The sequence below is a fragment of the Rhinolophus sinicus genome, linkage group LG06 (genome assembly GCF_036562045.2).
Source record: "Rhinolophus sinicus isolate RSC01 linkage group LG06, ASM3656204v1, whole genome shotgun sequence".
NCBI classification, from domain to species: domain Eukaryota; kingdom Metazoa; phylum Chordata; class Mammalia; order Chiroptera; family Rhinolophidae; genus Rhinolophus; species Rhinolophus sinicus.
Window position 1 is genome coordinate 20,395,596 of NC_133756.1, and position 17,153 is coordinate 20,412,748.

The 17,153-nt window shown below is 41.5% G+C and overlaps 1 protein-coding gene across 10 annotated transcripts in view; it reads left to right on the plus strand.

Annotated features, from left to right (window-relative positions):
• The window catches only part of ELAVL4 (ELAV like RNA binding protein 4), a 147,453-nt gene extending 134,078 nt beyond the window's left edge, over positions 1 to 13,375 (plus strand). For 9 of the 10 annotated variants that reach the window (XM_019710570.2, XM_019710576.2, XM_019710568.2 and 6 more), the window contains 4 exons: positions 3,637 to 3,790; positions 5,477 to 5,702; positions 7,343 to 7,381; positions 10,362 to 13,375. In XM_019710570.2, the coding sequence (XP_019566129.1) occupies positions 3,637 to 3,790; positions 5,477 to 5,702; positions 7,343 to 7,381; positions 10,362 to 10,731 (789 nt within the window). In that variant the 3' untranslated portion in view covers positions 10,732 to 13,375. The remainder of the gene's footprint in view (positions 1 to 3,636; positions 3,791 to 5,476; positions 5,703 to 7,342; positions 7,382 to 10,361) is intronic. The other variant, XM_019710567.2, reaches the window with a different exon arrangement.
• Positions 13,376 to 17,153: the final 3,778 nt, after the last annotated feature.

Here is a 17,153-nt window from a genome sequence, read left to right on the forward strand (position 1 = left end):
AGAGATTCTGGATGAGTGAAGCAAGCGGGGTCTATGATCTACAGCAAGGAGTTCTCCAGGGTGCTGTCTCCAGCGTTGGAAGCCCCAGGCTCGAGGCCGCTGGCTCAGTGGGCCTAATAAGCCAGCCATGCCTGACTCTCTGCAGGAGCTGAAAAGTGGAATGTTTTAGAAATGTTTCACCCTAACAAAGGGCAGTGAGGACTTAATAAATATATGAGGAAATATGAAAAGTTTAGATACTGGGATGAGTATTTTGGATATTGAAGATAGGAAGAACCTTTTTCTGTTATTTTTGCCCACTCCTACTTCTACAGGTTTCCTGGACAGGAGACTAAGAGAATAGACTTAAGGTTCCAAATAGAGGAGAAAAACTAAGCAGCAAGAATTAGGCTTGGTAGAGAGTAATCGAGGTGTTATTCACCTTTGGGATTTGTTGCTGCTCTGTGGCTGGGGTGTGTCTCTCGGGATCTAAAGCAGTAATTCTCCCTGACTGAAATTCTGCCTCTGTCAGAATCATCTTTTGAAGAATTAGTTTTGGTTGTGTCATTGACTTTCCAGTGCCAGCTCCTTTTCTCTAGCAGGGCTGTCCTAACCTGCTTCCCTCTGTACCCCAGCTCTGGCTGCCCAGAACTAATGGGAATCAAGGTCGTACTGTCCATTTAGCTTTATTTGGGTGCCAGGCAGGCACTACACTAAGCTCTGGACCTTCGTCTGCTTGTCGGTCCTCACAATAGAGGAGAGATGTCATCAGCCCACTATTTTGTGATCCATACCACCTGTCTTACCACCAGTCTCACCTCAGCTCTGTCTCCTCTCTGGCCCTTTTAACCCTTAATCAAAGGGAGATTAGTCTCTCCCTTCTCCGTGTTCCAGTTTCATGTACACATAGCCCTGGAAAAGCACACATTTGTGGCATTGTGATAATTGACCCATATGTATACTCATCCGTTCTTCCATTTAACTCATTTATTGAGTACCTTGCATGTGTCGTCGGTTGTACTCATTGCACGTGGAGGTCCTTTGAGGCAAGAGGCCATGGGTCATTCTTGCCTGCCGTGTAGCCTCAGCATACAGCACTGCGCCTGGCTCATAGCTCCTCAGGAAATATTTGATAAGAGAAGGCCTCTAAGTGATGTTTAGCCCTAGAACAGTCTTTCAGTGCTTCCAACGCCAGACACTGGAGAATGGGAAACCTATCCCTTAGCTCTTAGATTCCTGGGGAAACACAGCTGTGATTCTGGATGCTTAACTCTCAGCGATCCCCCCCTTCATTCTCAGGAATCCAAGCTGTAATCAGCCATTAATGTCAAAATCCGTCATTATGATCTGTGGGTGTTCATTCACTCTTTCAGTCGGTATTGAGTACCCTGTAGCTATCAGGCTCTGTGCTGAGAGCTAGAGCCACAGAGATGAATGAGACACACACATACAACCCAGGACCTCGAGGAGATCAGCAGACTAGATGGAGGGATGGTGAATCAAGGTCAGAGCAGGTTAAGTACCTTGACTGCAGTTCATGCAGAGCACTGCTGGATGAGGGGGGTTTAGGAGGAGGTGAGATCAAGGAAAGCTGTCTAGAGAAGGTGGTTTTTGAGGTGAGCCTGAAAGAGTAGGATTTGGACCTGAGGAAGTAGATGGGAAATTTTTCTCCACGAACAAAGGCACAGAGGTAGGAGAGTATGTTATAAGGGAACACAGAGGTCATTCAGATAATTAATTTGTCAGTAATTGGCAGGGGTGAGACGAGGGTGATGACCCTCATTACCATGAACAGATCACTGTTGTTTTATTTCTTTCTCCCAACCGCTCCTACCTCATGCCTAAAAGAGTTTTGCAAGGTTATAACCTGAAATATTTTGTCCCTTAGAGGACAAAAATAGGAGAGCCTTATGTGGAGTGATACCCTGTCCAGGCAATCACATGGGGTTCTTGGTCCTTTATCCCCCACCCCCAAAAACTGCGCACACAGGGGCGCTCCATGGGAAGGTCCTTCTGCCTGTCAACCATGTGTTGGGAAGGAGTCTAGAAAGGCTGCCCATGAGTTTCTAAAAGATGCAGACACTGCAGACAGACTGCCTTGCTCCATTGGCAGGAGGACGCCCGTAAAGCAAATTAGGCACTCACATCATTGTATTTGTTGAGTGAACATCTATTTGTAGGAGTGGAACCCATAAAGGTACCTGGCATCTCTGTCATGGAAAGGGAGAGAGTGCCATGGTGAGGGGGTCTGCTCATCCCTCATTGTTCTTTGCCAGACCCATTCTCAGATGCAAGGTCCACTTCTGAAGGTTTAGTTTTTATTGCTACACGTCCAGTTTAACATGTACAGTTCCTTTTGCACACATGCTCTTGTGTGTACACAGTATGCATACACACACACACACATACACACACACACACACACACTTACCCCTATAGTCTTAGCAAGTCTTCTGTATTGGTTACAGATTAAATAAAACTCCCAACTGAAAAATGCTAAAGCATATAGGTCCCTTCCTGTCCAACGTTGTCAGATGTGCTCTGAAATGACTGTTTTCATCATTTATTCTGAGCCATAACCGCCCCAGAAATAGCTTTAGCAGGAAAGTGCTTTTGTTAGACTAGCTGTAAATTATATTTCAAACGTCTGATGTTGTTTTCTTAAAAAATAAATAAGTAAGTGAAAGTCTAAAATTAATGACTGCTGGGGTTTGCTTTGCTTGTGTGTGCTGCTACAGATTTGGCTTCTTGCAGATGGAATTTCAGATCTGTTTACACTTCTGTGTTAGCTTTCGGTGGGGGGGGGGAGCAGTTGAGAGATCTGGGAGGACAAATTTACAAAGTCGAACTTATTATAAGCATCGGTGAGGCTCACTTTTCTCTCCTGCTGCCCTCTTCCTTCGTCCTTTCCACCGTGCCCTCATTTTGTTTATTGTGGTTTTATCTGCTCCGCCTCCAAGTTCGAAAGCAACTGGTTCTTGCAGATGTTATGACAAGGTCACATATCCAGTTTCATGAGCAGATGTTCATTCAGCCCCATTTCACCAGCACTTTGTCATTCAGTGAGAGCAGACCTTGTGGGAACAGATTGGAGCAACACAAAGGATTCAACGTAAAAAGTCTTGCAGAGAACCTGATCGCTCTTCTGTGCTCAAGAGGAAAGGGGTGGGGGTGGGGAGGGTGGCAAGGAGAGAAATCTGCAGAGCAGAATTTCATGGGGGTTATTTTGTTTTGTTTTTTTGTGGGTTTTTTCTTTTTTCTTTTTTTTTTTTTTTTTTTTTGGTTTATTCAAAGATTATTATGTGTTGGATACAGTAAGTCATCTATACACCCACATCCAGGAGGTAAATCTTCAGAACTCCAAGCGTGGGTAGTTCTGCATTTAACAGCTGCCATACAGTAGCTATTTTGTTCTGCACTTAGAGACCCTTATCTGTGCATTTGTTTTAAGTTATTGTCAACTCTCCTTTTGTTCCTCTATTGCCGTTCTCCTGTTCTCGTTACTATTACAAGAGTTAGCTAAAAATCTGAGTTCTTGAGTTACTTACACTGACACCATAATTTAGAATGATAGGCGCTGTCACCCTGGTTATTGATTCAGTCTCTACTTGGAAGGTGTTGCCTATAATAGATTTAGCTCCTTTTGCCTTTTCCTAGGTCTCCTATGCCCGTCCGAGCTCTGCCTCAATCAGGGACGCTAACCTCTACGTTAGCGGCCTTCCCAAAACCATGACCCAGAAGGAACTGGAGCAGCTTTTCTCGCAATATGGCCGTATCATCACCTCACGAATCCTGGTTGATCAAGTCACAGGTTAAGTGTTTCTTTGTCATTTCTTTCCTTGTGTCTCAGCGTCACCAGCCAGTGCCCTGTGACCCATAGGAGCAGAGGGGTAATGGTTACTTAGGGTGAAGCATATGGGTCAGGAGTAGACAGGTTTCTTTACGTAGGAGAAAGACTTCTTTTCAATGAACTGCCCAAACTTAAAATGGGCCGTCTCAGGAGGCAGGGGGTCTCCATCGTGGGCACTGTTCCAGCAGCAGCTAAACCACTCAGGAGAGCTGTGAGGAGGTTTCAGGCATCAGGGTGAGAGTGGGACTATATGACCTTCAAAGTCTCTTTCAACCCTCAACCGAGTAACATTACATTTGTGTGTGAAAAGAACTTGTATGTATAACTCTAGCTCCGAAGATAGCATCATAGTTAGAGGGAACCTCACACTGCCTCATTCCACACAAGAGGCAGCAGGTCCAAAGTGGGGGCTCTGACTTCTATCCAGGTAGTTCATAGCAGTGCAGAGATATGAACCCAGGATTCGGTACTGCAGCACTTTGTCCACAATAAAGAAAGGCAACCACCACCTCTCAGTAAGGAATGCAAGGCACCTCACATTGCATTTTTAATGACAAAATGTTTTCACCTACTCCCAACTCGATCCCAATTTGAAACGCCCCCGAGGAGCAGTTCAGCGTGTGCTTATCATTTGATTCACGCAACAAACCCTCACTGAAGCCGGCTGCGCCCCAGACACTGTGTAGAGGGACACGGGGGACCAGGGATGAAGGAGGCACAGTCCCACCCTTACAGGACCCCAGTGTGATGAGTGCCCGCTAGAGGCTGCCCAGTGTACCACGGGAGTCAGGAGAAGGGGTACTATGCCTGGCGGAGATTGTCAGGAAGGCTCCATCGCATATGCAATGTTTGAACAGGGTTTTGGAGGATGATTTGCAGTTATCTGGCAAGAAGGAGGGATGGGGCATTCCAGGTGGCTAGGATGTATCCTACAGCTAGGCAAATAGGGCATAGTTCAAGGCATGGAGTCAGGGAATAACACAACCTGTCCACGGCATATCTGGCAGTTCAGCCTGGCTGACATGAGGCTGAGCGGGGCATTTAGGTTGGATCATCAGGGGCGTTAAATGCCGCTCTAAGAAGTCTGGACTTTACCTGTATGCAACATGGAGCCATGGAAGGGTTATTGTGGGTTTTGTTTGTTTTTCTGTGTTTGGAGTGCGGGGTGGGGAGGGCAATGAGGAATAGATACCGTGCACACGGTCATTGAAAAGAGACAAAACAATATAGATGTTTTTAACGGGTGTAATGTGGTCATAGTTTGCTTTTCAAATAGAGTACTTAGCTGCTAGGTCTGGAGGACCCCCCGAGGGCCCACTGAGAGCTCAAAACCAGACAGTGAAGGATCAGTTACAGCAACTAAAGGGAGATAGGACTGAGCAGGGCAGTGGCGGAGGGCTAGAAGGGACAGATGTGACAGATGCCTGTGTTCTGTGGATGGGAGTCACCTATTCAGAGCCATGATGACAGAAATGCAGGCAAATGCATCTTGATGGTGAGAGAGATTCAGGGATACAGGCTCAGCCCTGGACCCACTGGTGGGCTGACTCCCCACAGAACGTCCGTGGGGCCCAGGACATGTCTTTCCGGAGATATTTGGCAGTTTGGTTTGTTCCCTCTTTATGAAGGCTCTTTCTCTTTCTCCAGGAGTGTCCAGAGGGGTAGGATTCATCCGCTTTGATAAAAGGATCGAGGCAGAAGAAGCCATCAAAGGGCTGAATGGCCAGAAGCCCAGCGGTGCTACGGAACCGATTACTGTGAAGTTTGCCAACAACCCCAGCCAGAAGTCCAGCCAGGCCCTGCTCTCCCAGCTCTACCAGTCCCCCAACCGGCGCTACCCCGGCCCGCTTCATCACCAGGCTCAGAGGTTCAGGTAGGTATGCCCACATGCCTACACACCTGGCCACATGGGTACAGAGCTGGGCGAGGGCCAGGGCAGCTCATAGTCCTGAAGGATGGGGCAAAGATAAGAATCTTCACGCTTAGAAATCACTGTACAAAACTAACCACCCCACACCAGCCTCAGTTTCCACTCCTATAAAATGAGATGATTGGATCCGATGCTCTTCCATGCCCCCCTTCCAACTTACCACTGTGACTGTGGTTGAACTTCAGATTCTTCGGTTAAAATTTCTGCGTTTACCCCAATAAGAAGGTTCATTTTCAACAAGAGTTAATCATAGATGTGACCAGATTCAGCAGCTTAGACTTAAAGCTAAGACAGTATGGCTTTAATAATGTTAAAGAAAGCAGTAGGTCAGGAGGCAGCTCCGTGCCAGAGAGAGTGGGTCCTCCTCTTCCTTCTGCAGGTGACTCTGTTGGGTTAGGGCGCAGGGGTACTTTCTTTTGCGTTAACTTCACTCTGACGGTTAAGTCCTCAGACTCTGGGAAGACAAGGAGGAAGAGTTTGTCCAAGTCTTATTGCTGTTTCCATCAGGTGCCCAAACCCCCAGGAAGCACCTGGTGCCATGGGGGCGTTTCCTTTCTTCTGGGACATTTCTGAAATGCACCTTTCTCTCCAGGAAGGCCGTCTGACCTTGAACGGCCTCTATCATGCAAGCGATAAGAATATTCTTGACCTACCCATACTAATTCTAAATAATTATTTTTTTCCACCCATGTCCCAACTTCCGTTTCATGAAAGGGGTTTTCTCTTTTGTAAACATCACAAGGGAAGATAGTCAGCCCTTCCATCTGGCCACCAGGAGAAGAAAAACCAGTCTTTGTACTGTCCTCCCAGGCCCCGGGAATTTGAAATGGCTAATGATTTCATGAAGAGTCCAAGTCATCTAATTTTTATGTTGTGTGAGAGCACATGCAGTATTTATGTAAAAAGCCTTTCCAGCAGGCGTCTCATGGAGGAAGCTATGGTGACTACTGCCCCGTGGGGTGACTAGCATGTCCCATGCGAGGTGCTGAACATGAGGGAGATTAGAACATTATGGCAGTTTGCTGGGAGTTGCTTCCAGGTTGTAAATAGTACGCTAATTTTTAAAAAATCTTAACTCCCAAACTCCTCCCACCCTCCAAACAACGTGTGTGATAAGAAGATTTAGTTAATGTAGCTAGGCTAAGAGAAAAGATCCGTTCTGAGATGCATTGTGTGTGTGCGTGCGTGTATTGTTAACCTGGCACAGAGCCCTTTATTCACCAGTTTAGTTATAATAACATGTGAACAACTTAAGAAGCCCCCTCTTTTTAACAATTTCACACACAATATAAAATAAAATATACACAAATGTTCTGTGAGATGGGGGCACTGGGATTAATTCAGACCTTGAAAGACAGGGAGATTCATTAGACACTTGCTTTAAACTCCAGCATTGACCTGAACGTGAATTACTTGTAATAGGAGGCAGGAAAGGGGGGAACTACTGCTGGATAGACTCCTAAGCATTGGGGAAAGTTGTTGAGCTTTTCTTCTTTGAAAATGGAGCATTCTTATTAATAGTTCCATTGAGTGATCTTGCCATCTGTGAGGCATTAACCCAGAGACCCTCCTTCTCTTTGCAGGCTGGACAATTTGCTTAATATGGCCTATGGCGTAAAGAGGTAATTAAAACTCCACAGATTGCCAGATGTCCGTGTTGGCACAGACTGGGGCTAGAATTTTTTTTTTAATTCACTAACTTTACTTCTTTTTTTTTTTTTTTTTAATTCTTCCTTTTTCTTCCACCAGCATGTCAAATTCTTAATTTTAATTTCGGACCTCAGTTGGTTTTGTTTCTTTTAGGGCACACAAAGGGTGTTTGTGTGTTTCACTTTTCCTTTCATTTGCAGGTGGGCTTCTCCTATGGTTCAGGTGCCACAGCTACCAAACCCTTGATAATCTGGTCCTCCGAGTGGCTCCCCTAGGGGGAAGGCTTTGACTCTGCCAGCTGATTTTGCAAACTTGCAGAGCAACTGTTTTGCATTAGCAATGCCAAGATTCAGTTAAGAGGGCAGATTCCAGCAAATCAAAATTAGAACATTTTGCTAATCATGGTTGACAATCTTATGATTGTCAGTGGAAAAATTAGATTTTGGACTAGCAACCCTGGCCAAGCATGAATAAATGCATGGATGACCTTCTGCCTCGCCTCCAACCACCCTGCCAGTGTGCTTTTCAGGGCACAGCCTGAAAATGCAGTGTATCTGTGTGCACCTCAGCCAGGGTTGTTATTGTTTTTGTTACAGGTTTTAAGAGTTATTATAAATCCTCCCTTGATTATCTTTGTATGTGTGTTTTAAACTTGCTGTTTTGTTCACCTAAAACCCGTTTGTGAGGTTGGGGGCTCAAATAGAGTCAAGGCTTTTGGGGCTTTCTGAATGCAGCCACAAGGGTGTCCAAACCTAATCTCAAAGCTGAATCTCAGGAGGTTGAGTGTGTTATGTCACTGTGTCCATGAGATTCCCAAATGTGCTTTTGATAAGCTCCACTGAGCTGCTAGCAACATAGCATCTTCATCATCCTGCTCAGTAGAGCTGCACACTTTAATTCCCCTTCCTACAGTTAAGGGAAAGAGATGTGGTCTTTAATAGTCTGCGTCATACCCCCTATATGAGGCAGTTCTTGCACCACTTGGCCATGCATGGTAAGTACCCCGATCCTGGAAACAGGCACACAGTGGAGGAAGTAACTTGGCTGCAGACTCCACTATCAGAGCGCCAGCCTCTCCAATCTCAATCGCGGTACCAGGGAGTGAATTACCCCCACGTGTCTAGCATACTGCTTGCCTATTCCCACGTATTTTACATCGTTCCCAGCTCTGTCCCTACCTTTGCTCCTGTCTAACTTCAGTGAAGTGGCACCAAATATTACGAAGAGAGAGATGCTTTTACATAGATAAGGCCAGGGAAGTCCCAGCAGCAGCATGCGTGCAGCCACATTCTCTAATTCTCCAGCCGTAGTAAACATCACCAGTTGATAAGAGCATTCATTCTCTTTTCCTATTAAACCCAGATTTAGACCCAGACTATTTCCTGCTAAAGTGCTCCAGGTAACCATTACCAACTAGAGCTGAAACCTCTTTGCTGACCCTGACTTTGGCCTTATCATGAATACTTAACTGTTCTCTACCTCTAAACTGAAAGGAGTTAATTCAGTTGGAAGAGAAAAGGTTGAGAAGACAGTCTTCAGAAATAATGCAAACAACAATTAGACGTGGATTTGCCCTTGTAGAATCTGTATAATGATGTTTTTTTGGTTTGGTCTTGTTATTTGTTTTTAAGCAAGAGAGAAGATTGTCTTAGTGAATAATACCAAAAATAATGTCTATTGAGTTATGTTTAGCATATCTTCAGCAGCCATTTGATTATCCAAATTCTCAGTGCAGTACTTTTCTTGCACAAGGCTTTCAAATCTCCAAGAATATATGCATATTTTCAAAGCAGTCCTAGATGACGCTTGGCCCCATTCTCTTCCCCAGTTTTTGCTTCCTCTCCTTCTCCTATTCCCCACTTCAGAAAAAAAAAAAAATTAAAATCAAGATACTAGTCGTGGTATAGGTCAAAATCCCTGTATAAGTTTGGTATAAACCAAACTGTTAACAAATATTTTTCTGCTGTAGGCACTGGCAACCTAATTGTTTCATCTCATGCATCCATCATGAATCATACATGGATATATTTTATCAGACAGTTAATAGAATCTCAAGGGTTGTTTTTCCTTTCAAGATTACATGAAAACTGAGAATATTTTGAAGCCAAATACAAAAGTAGTTGTAATAGGGCAAATAACAGTTTTCTACTTTCCTAATGTACAGCGATTCAAGATACATAAATGCACAAACCCCTTGAAATCTCATTCCTGTAACACTTAGAAATGAATTCCAGATAATACAGCATTAAGGAGTGATACAGTGTCATCATTATTGCTCAGGGGTATTTGGGGGAACTCTTTTAAATAAATGCTAAATGAAACATGAGCCACCCATCTGCTTAATAACAAGACATGTCTGTTCATTCTCATGTATCTCCGTCCTCAATAATATCAAGAGATCTTTGACAACCATAAGTCAAGGGACTGCAAAGATGGTAGACTTGAGCACTTCTAGGGCTATCCCCTAATCTGCCTTAAAAAGTAAAATTTCCCAGGCATTGACATCCACAATGTTATTCACTTGTTCAATCAACAAAGATTTATTGAGTGTTTTCTACATGTCACTATGTCTGTGAGATTCCCATATGTGCTCCACTGAATAAATAAGTAGAGCAATAAAATGAATGAAATCAAGCCCTTTCCCCCAAGAGCTCACTGTTTATTGTGGGGAGGGAGGGTAAGGGTCTGGGTGGGATACCTTATAAACATATACCTGGATAGACTGATAGAGCCTTGCTCTCTGGGAGTTCCTTGTGGTTTTTAGGAATTGACCTAGGCCTTTCTCTTGGTATATAAGTGCCTTAGCCAGTCTAGCCATTCCCATCAGTGGAAATGCCACAGACATTAGTTTTTGTATTTTGGTTTTTAAACCCTGATGACTCTCCTGCAAACACTCACTCAGCCCTCTGCCCCGTGTCTGTGTCTGTGCATCTCTGTGTTATCCTTGGTCAGACTGATGTCTGGACCAGTCCCCCCTTCTGCTTGTCCCCCCAGGTTCTCCCCAATCACCATTGATGGGATGACAAGCCTTGTGGGAATGAACATCCCTGGTCACACAGGAACAGGCTGGTGCATCTTTGTCTACAACCTGTCCCCTGATTCGGATGAGAGTGTTCTCTGGCAGCTCTTCGGCCCCTTTGGCGCAGTGAACAATGTCAAGGTCATCCGCGACTTCAACACCAACAAGTGCAAGGGATTCGGCTTTGTCACCATGACCAACTATGACGAGGCCGCCATGGCCATCGCCAGCCTCAACGGGTACCGCTTGGGAGACCGAGTATTGCAAGTTTCCTTTAAAACCAACAAAGCCCACAAATCCTGAATTTCCCATCCTTAATTATTAAAATATATATATAAATATATACGAACAAAACACATGCGCGCACACACACACATACATACACACACACAAAAGAGAGAGAAACAAACTTTTCCAGGCTTATATTCAACCATGGACTTTATAAGCCAGTGTTGCCTAAGTATTAAAACATTGGGTTATCCTGAGGTGTACCAGGAAAGGATTTTATAATGCTTAGAAAAAAAGAAAAAAAAAAACAAAAAAATATCTTTGATGCATTGAATGTTCTTTCATAGCTGTCGTTGTTGAATATAATATACATAGATAGCAATGTGCAGGGATTTTTACCCAGCCAGCTAACTTTACTACCTTCCTTGAAGGTGGGTCTTTTTAAGATGACCATTCGCTCATTTGAAGAAGAAAAACAAAAAACAAAAAAAAAAATAATAATAAAAACAAAACAATTTTTACAAAGTAATGGGATTCAAAGAAAGGAAAAAAAAGATTTTTCTTTTTTGTCAAAATGTTGATCCAATCAGATTGGTAAGGAAAAAAAACCCACACAAATTAAAGAAGAATAAAAATTGCAAAAATGAAAAAAAAAAAACTTTTGCAAATTTTTTTATTTTTCCTTTTTTCTTTTATATCATGTGAACTAAAACAGTCTTCTGTTAGGGGATGGGGGCAAGGGGGATACCTGATGACATTAACAATTTAATAACATTAACATTGTTGCCAAAGAGGTGGTCTCTTTGCTGAAAATGGGTTTCAAGAAAAATCTATTTTTATAAAATATAAAGAATTTTTACAAGAGAATCTGGATTTGAGAAAAAAATATTTTGACTGGCTAATTTAGGGGAAATTGACAACTTTGTCGCGTTCATACTGCACTGGTAACTTTTTAGAGATCAGATGTGTGTTTTAAACTGGATTCGTAGACTGTTTTTTGAAGGATGGGCTATAAACAGATGATCTTCATATCTTTTCATAGCATGTAATAATAATAAAGAAAATTATTAATTACTAGGGGAAAGGAGTGTTCGTTCTACCCAGGGTACCACAGTTCCCCACAGTCAAAACCCAAAAGCAAGGAGATGAGTTGAAAGACAGTTTTTCTTTAAGTCATCAGTACGGGATGTCAGCAGAACAAAAATTTCAAAAATTAATTTTCCTTTTGATCTAAAACTTCCTTAGTTTGAGCAGTAGGTGCTACGAAATTATTTACATATCTTAGTATCATAGTTAAATGTAATGTGTTTAGGAGAGGAAAACAAAAGATAACATTTGCTTTCAATTCATTAAGGAATTTTCAAATTCACTTCGTAGCCCATGCTGGTAGGATTGGGCTGTGTTGGTACATTTGAGACACTGTTTATGTTGCTTGAAACACTTATTTATTTAATCGCTGATGTGATGATGCCTATGGCCGAGATCAAATATAGCTAGATTGGCTAGACTACTTATTTGTTTACTTAAACTATGGGAAGAAGCATATTATTGTGTCATTCTGTTGTGTGTGTATGTGTATATACAATATAAATATATATATATATAAAGTTATTTTTTTCTTTGGGTTAATTTATTATAAGTTGTAACACTTGGCTAGTTTCGTTTGTATATGTCTTAAAATGTTTTCTTATGATATTTAAGTGACAGTTTAAAGAGGTATCAAGGTAACTTGTGTAGAACTATTGTTTAATATATTGTCATGTTTGTTGTGAATATTTTTTCTTACTGCACAGTAGAAAAAAAAAACACTGGGTCTTTATTTTAATGTAATTCAGATTGGGGAAAACAAAACAGAGCTAAGGGAACAAAATGACTGAGGGAGCATTCTCCCACGTCCAGTGCACTGATCATTTTAGTATGTTTGTGCTTTGTACGGTTATATATTTAAAACAAAAACAAAAACAAAAAAAATACAAGGGTTCATGCTCTTCCCTGGGTAATAGAAACAGTTACTCGCTATGCATAATCTAGTTGATAGTTAAATTTGCTATTGCTTTTCTTGTCTTGTTATATAAAATCTTTTCAATACAAGTTTAGTCTTAATGGTAATAAAACGTTATGGTTATTTATAACTTGTGCTTATTTTGTGCGTTTTTTCCCATGCTGAACCCACTAAGTGCATGTAGACAGAACTGTTGTTTTCACACTGAAGAGGTGAACTCGTAGTAGTAGTCGTAGTGTAGACAGGTAACGAAAACCAAGGCTGCATCATAGAATCCTCCTTTAAATTTTTTTCTATTTTTTTTCCTCTTTTCGGTTTTGAAAACAAACAAACAAACAAACAAAAACACACCAAATTTCAGTTCAGAGAACACTCGTTCAACATTCAGGGAAACCTTTTTACGTCATCTGCTATGAATGAACGCAGTTTGCCGGCAAAATGTTGATGCGTTTGCTAAGCATTAGTGGGAAAGGCATGCCAAAATCTCTTCTCTATAATGTGTTCACACTTGGGGGAAAAAAAAAAGGAAAAAAAATGTTAGGACCAGGCAGTTGTATACTTTAGTTATAATGAATGACTTCATGTTAATCTTGCTAGTTTAGATGATTTCTGAGGGAAAGTATTGTAAATGTTTCTTTTCCCATAATCTTGTTGTGTTTGAATTATTTTATCTGTACTTTATCTGTCCAGACAATAAATGAAAGTGCGTAGAATGGATTTGAGCTTTCCAGATTTTTAAATGTGTTTATTCAAACTTTTTTTTCTGTAGCATCTTCAGCTTTCCCCAATATTTTTATCGTTAAACAAACAAAAAAAGGTAGAGTAAAATTCTGCTTTGCTAAGCTGCAAAGGCAACTCACTATTCAGAATTCATTGCCCTATTTCCATGCTACTAAAACTGTGGTCTTCAACTGGCAGTATCAGCGTCACCTCAGAGTTGTTAAAATGCAGAATCTTAGGCCAAATGTGAATCTGTGTTTAACCAGAACCCCAGGTGAATCACTGGTACTCTACAGAGTGAGGAACACTGCCCTGGTTGATGAGAAGCTGGCACATTTGGCATTATGATACATTAGTGCTTCTTATTCATTTATAATCATACTTGCGACTTGTTCAGAATAAAGGGAGTCGCCATTTGCAGAACATCGATCGAATGGTGTCCTCTACGTTCTCTCACTTTGTCTTCCAGCAACCTGGGAGAAGTAGATACTAGCACTAGCCTCCTTTCACAGATGATAATACTGAGGCTCGATGAGATTAAGTAATTTAAAATAGCTAGCAAGTTTCCAGCTGGGATTTGAATCCGAAACTGATACTACAGCACAGCCCCTCAGCATGAGATGCAGAACTTGATTGTAATATTAAGGAAACAGACCATTTGTCCTAGAAGTGACAGCTAAACGAGTGTCACCTTTTTATTCTAGCACTCATTTTGGCTTAAAAGCAGCATATATTTGACTTTCTTGCCTTTGACTAGAAACAGTAACTGAGGACTTATTCATATAGTGTATAAAGAACATGATTTAAGCTCAACCTAGGGGAGGAAATTACCTAAGGTATCATGAAGTCATGTTAAAATATGCCCTGAACTTTAAAGATGAGCTTTTTAGTGATTTCCTGATGTGATCACTCATTGATGATCTACTGTCTTTCATTTTCATTTTCTCACTAATTGAAAATTCATAAAACCCCATAAAACATCACTGTCCTTACACTGACACTTGAAGTGGAAATGCCCCCAATGAGGAAGATGAAGGAATAGTCAGATTCTCTTCCATTTCTCATTAGCCCCTTTTTTATTATTATATTAAATTACCTCAATGGCTGGGATAATTAACTTCAGGGCACAGAATGGGATTTAATTAACAAAGCTAAATATTAAAACTCCAAGTCAGCCTGAACTTCATACAGTTGAACTTAAAGGTTTTTATTTTAGTTTTATCTTAAAGACAAACCCCTATGTTCCTTTTCTGAAGAAAACTAGGCAAACTAATAGTTGCTCCCAAGAATAACAGAGCTTTATAAACATGTGCATAGGATCTAATACCATTGCTGCCAAGCCTATGCTAGTTAGTACCAATCATCACCACCCCTGCTCCTTAAAGCTGTCATTTTAGTGCACTTAAGCGAATGGGTACATTATTTCAGAATATTGGAATTTGGTGGAATCTTACCAGTTCAATATACTTCATTCCCCAGCCTCCAACAGATCTATCCTGAAAGTCTCACAAAAATCTGTAAGTATTTAAATAGGTCTTTAAAATATCCATAGAAGGACGTTCTACTTATACCATCTTGGCATCACTTCCCAACATCATCACGACATGTCTGCCTAACATCTAATAAAACATTCATCTTGCTGTGAGTGTAAGCCTGTTACTTTAAATCTCCAAGCAAATATTATATAGTTTCTGTAGGTGTTTGTGAGAAAGGTCTAACAAATCACAAGAATGCAGAGATTATTAAATTTTTTTAAGGTCCTCAGTACATTATGTTTGCTTGGTTGAAAAATTGCATGAGAGAGAAGGTTGAAGGCATTTACTTAGTGTTATTTCTGTCAAAGTGATAGGAAGGAAAGAGTGCAAAAAACCGTGTGCTTATGTCTAACCATTCCACATCATCACCACCAGAATCAAAACAACTCACGTCTATTACCAAAGATCAAACACTAACCAAATGATGGTTATAGCCAGAAATTTTTATCAACTCAGGTCCTGTTTAAATTTCATTTGTTCATTTGTAAATAAAACATTTAAACCCCAAAGAACAACATTTAAAAGTAAATTTGCGGGGGCCGGCCCAGTGGCTCAGGCAGTTAGAGCTCCATGCTCCTAACTTTGAAGGCTGCCAGTTTGATTCCCACATGGGCCAGTGGGCTCTCAACCGCAAGGTTGCCGGTTCAATTCCTCAAATCCTGCAAGGGATGGTAGGCTCTGCCCCCTGCAACTAAGATTGAACACAGCGCCTTAAGCTGAGCTACCTCCCAGATGGCTCAGTTGGTTGGATCATGGGCTCTCAAACACAAGATTGCCAGTTCAATTCCTCAAGTCTTGCAAGAGATGGTAGGTTGTGCCCCCTGCAACTAGCAACGGCAACTGGACCTGGAGCTGAGCTGCACCCTCCTCAACTAAGATTGAAAGGACAACAACTTGACTTGGAAAAAAGTCCTGGAAGTACACACTGTTCCCCAATAAAGTCCTGTTCCCCTTCCCCAATAAAATCTAAAAAAAAAAGTAAATTTGAAATTCACGAAGTTTTTTCAAAAAAACTGAGTAGCCCCTACTCAGTCTGGCTACCTTAACCTTGTCAAAATTCAGTACTTGATCACCTTATGTCGTAGATGATTCAGGAAACTTCCAGTTATTGTCGTTGTTTGTCTTTACTTTCTGTAGGTACTATGTATGTGTTCCTTAACAGACATACACACGCAAACACACAGAAGCAAGCCTTTGTACAGTTGAATAGAAAATGGCATTTTTTACTTTCACCTACAAATTTGAAAATCATACCTGACCAGACAACATTAACAGGAAGAGTGTGTTTTCTAAATGGAAAAGTCATTAAAGTCTGAATTTGAGGCCATCCTGCCTGGATCCGTTCCACCACTTTAGCAAGAGCTCATGGAACACAGCTGTATAATATCCCTACACCCTTCACTGCCTTTGTCCTACCTAGAAAAGAGAATAATAAAAGGAAATTACATTTTATTTATATGAGCTAAAATCAAGTTTTAATATTGTCCAAAAGTGACACATACCATTCCTTAATCGTATTAGTTTTTTTTGGCATATTAGATAATAAGATAATTTCTCATAGTACAGTATTTATGTAAGAATCGTATTTCTCTCTGTGCAGATCACTTACAGAAGTGTCTGTTAACAGGAGAGAATAATGCATAATCGGCACTTAAGATTAAAATAGACCTGAGAACATAAAAGTGTTCCTTCAATTAAAGGAATAGCATTTCTCCAGTCTCATCTTTTTTGTTTCTGCAGCAGAATGAAAACTGGCTTAAATATCACCCGACCCCAGGTTAATCACTAGACGGCTTCCCGGTGCAAGCCTAGCTTAATCTAGTGGTTCAAATGCAAAGTGGACTCACACACCACTCCAGGATGCCATGTAATTAAACAGTTTCCAGCAAAGTTCTTGAGGTTTAAGAAATAATTTCTAGAAAGAGCAGTAGCATGTATTAAGTCTTTCAAATCAGCCAGGCACTATACATTCACTTAGTCCCTCTGCCAGCTCAGTGAGGGGTAGCATCCTTCTTTCTCATTGAGCAAACAGAGACTCCAAGAGATTTGGTATCTTCTGCAAGTGAGTAGGTGGTGAAAACAGAATTCACACCCAGGCCTGTGTTTGAAAACCCAGGACTGCAAAGCCCCTAGCCAAACTACCCTGGCTATGAGCCAATTCCGTCATAACTAGAGCCAAAATAATTACAAGTGGTCCTCACCTCAATGAAAGGTGGAGATGTGTCCTGCTATGTAACTTA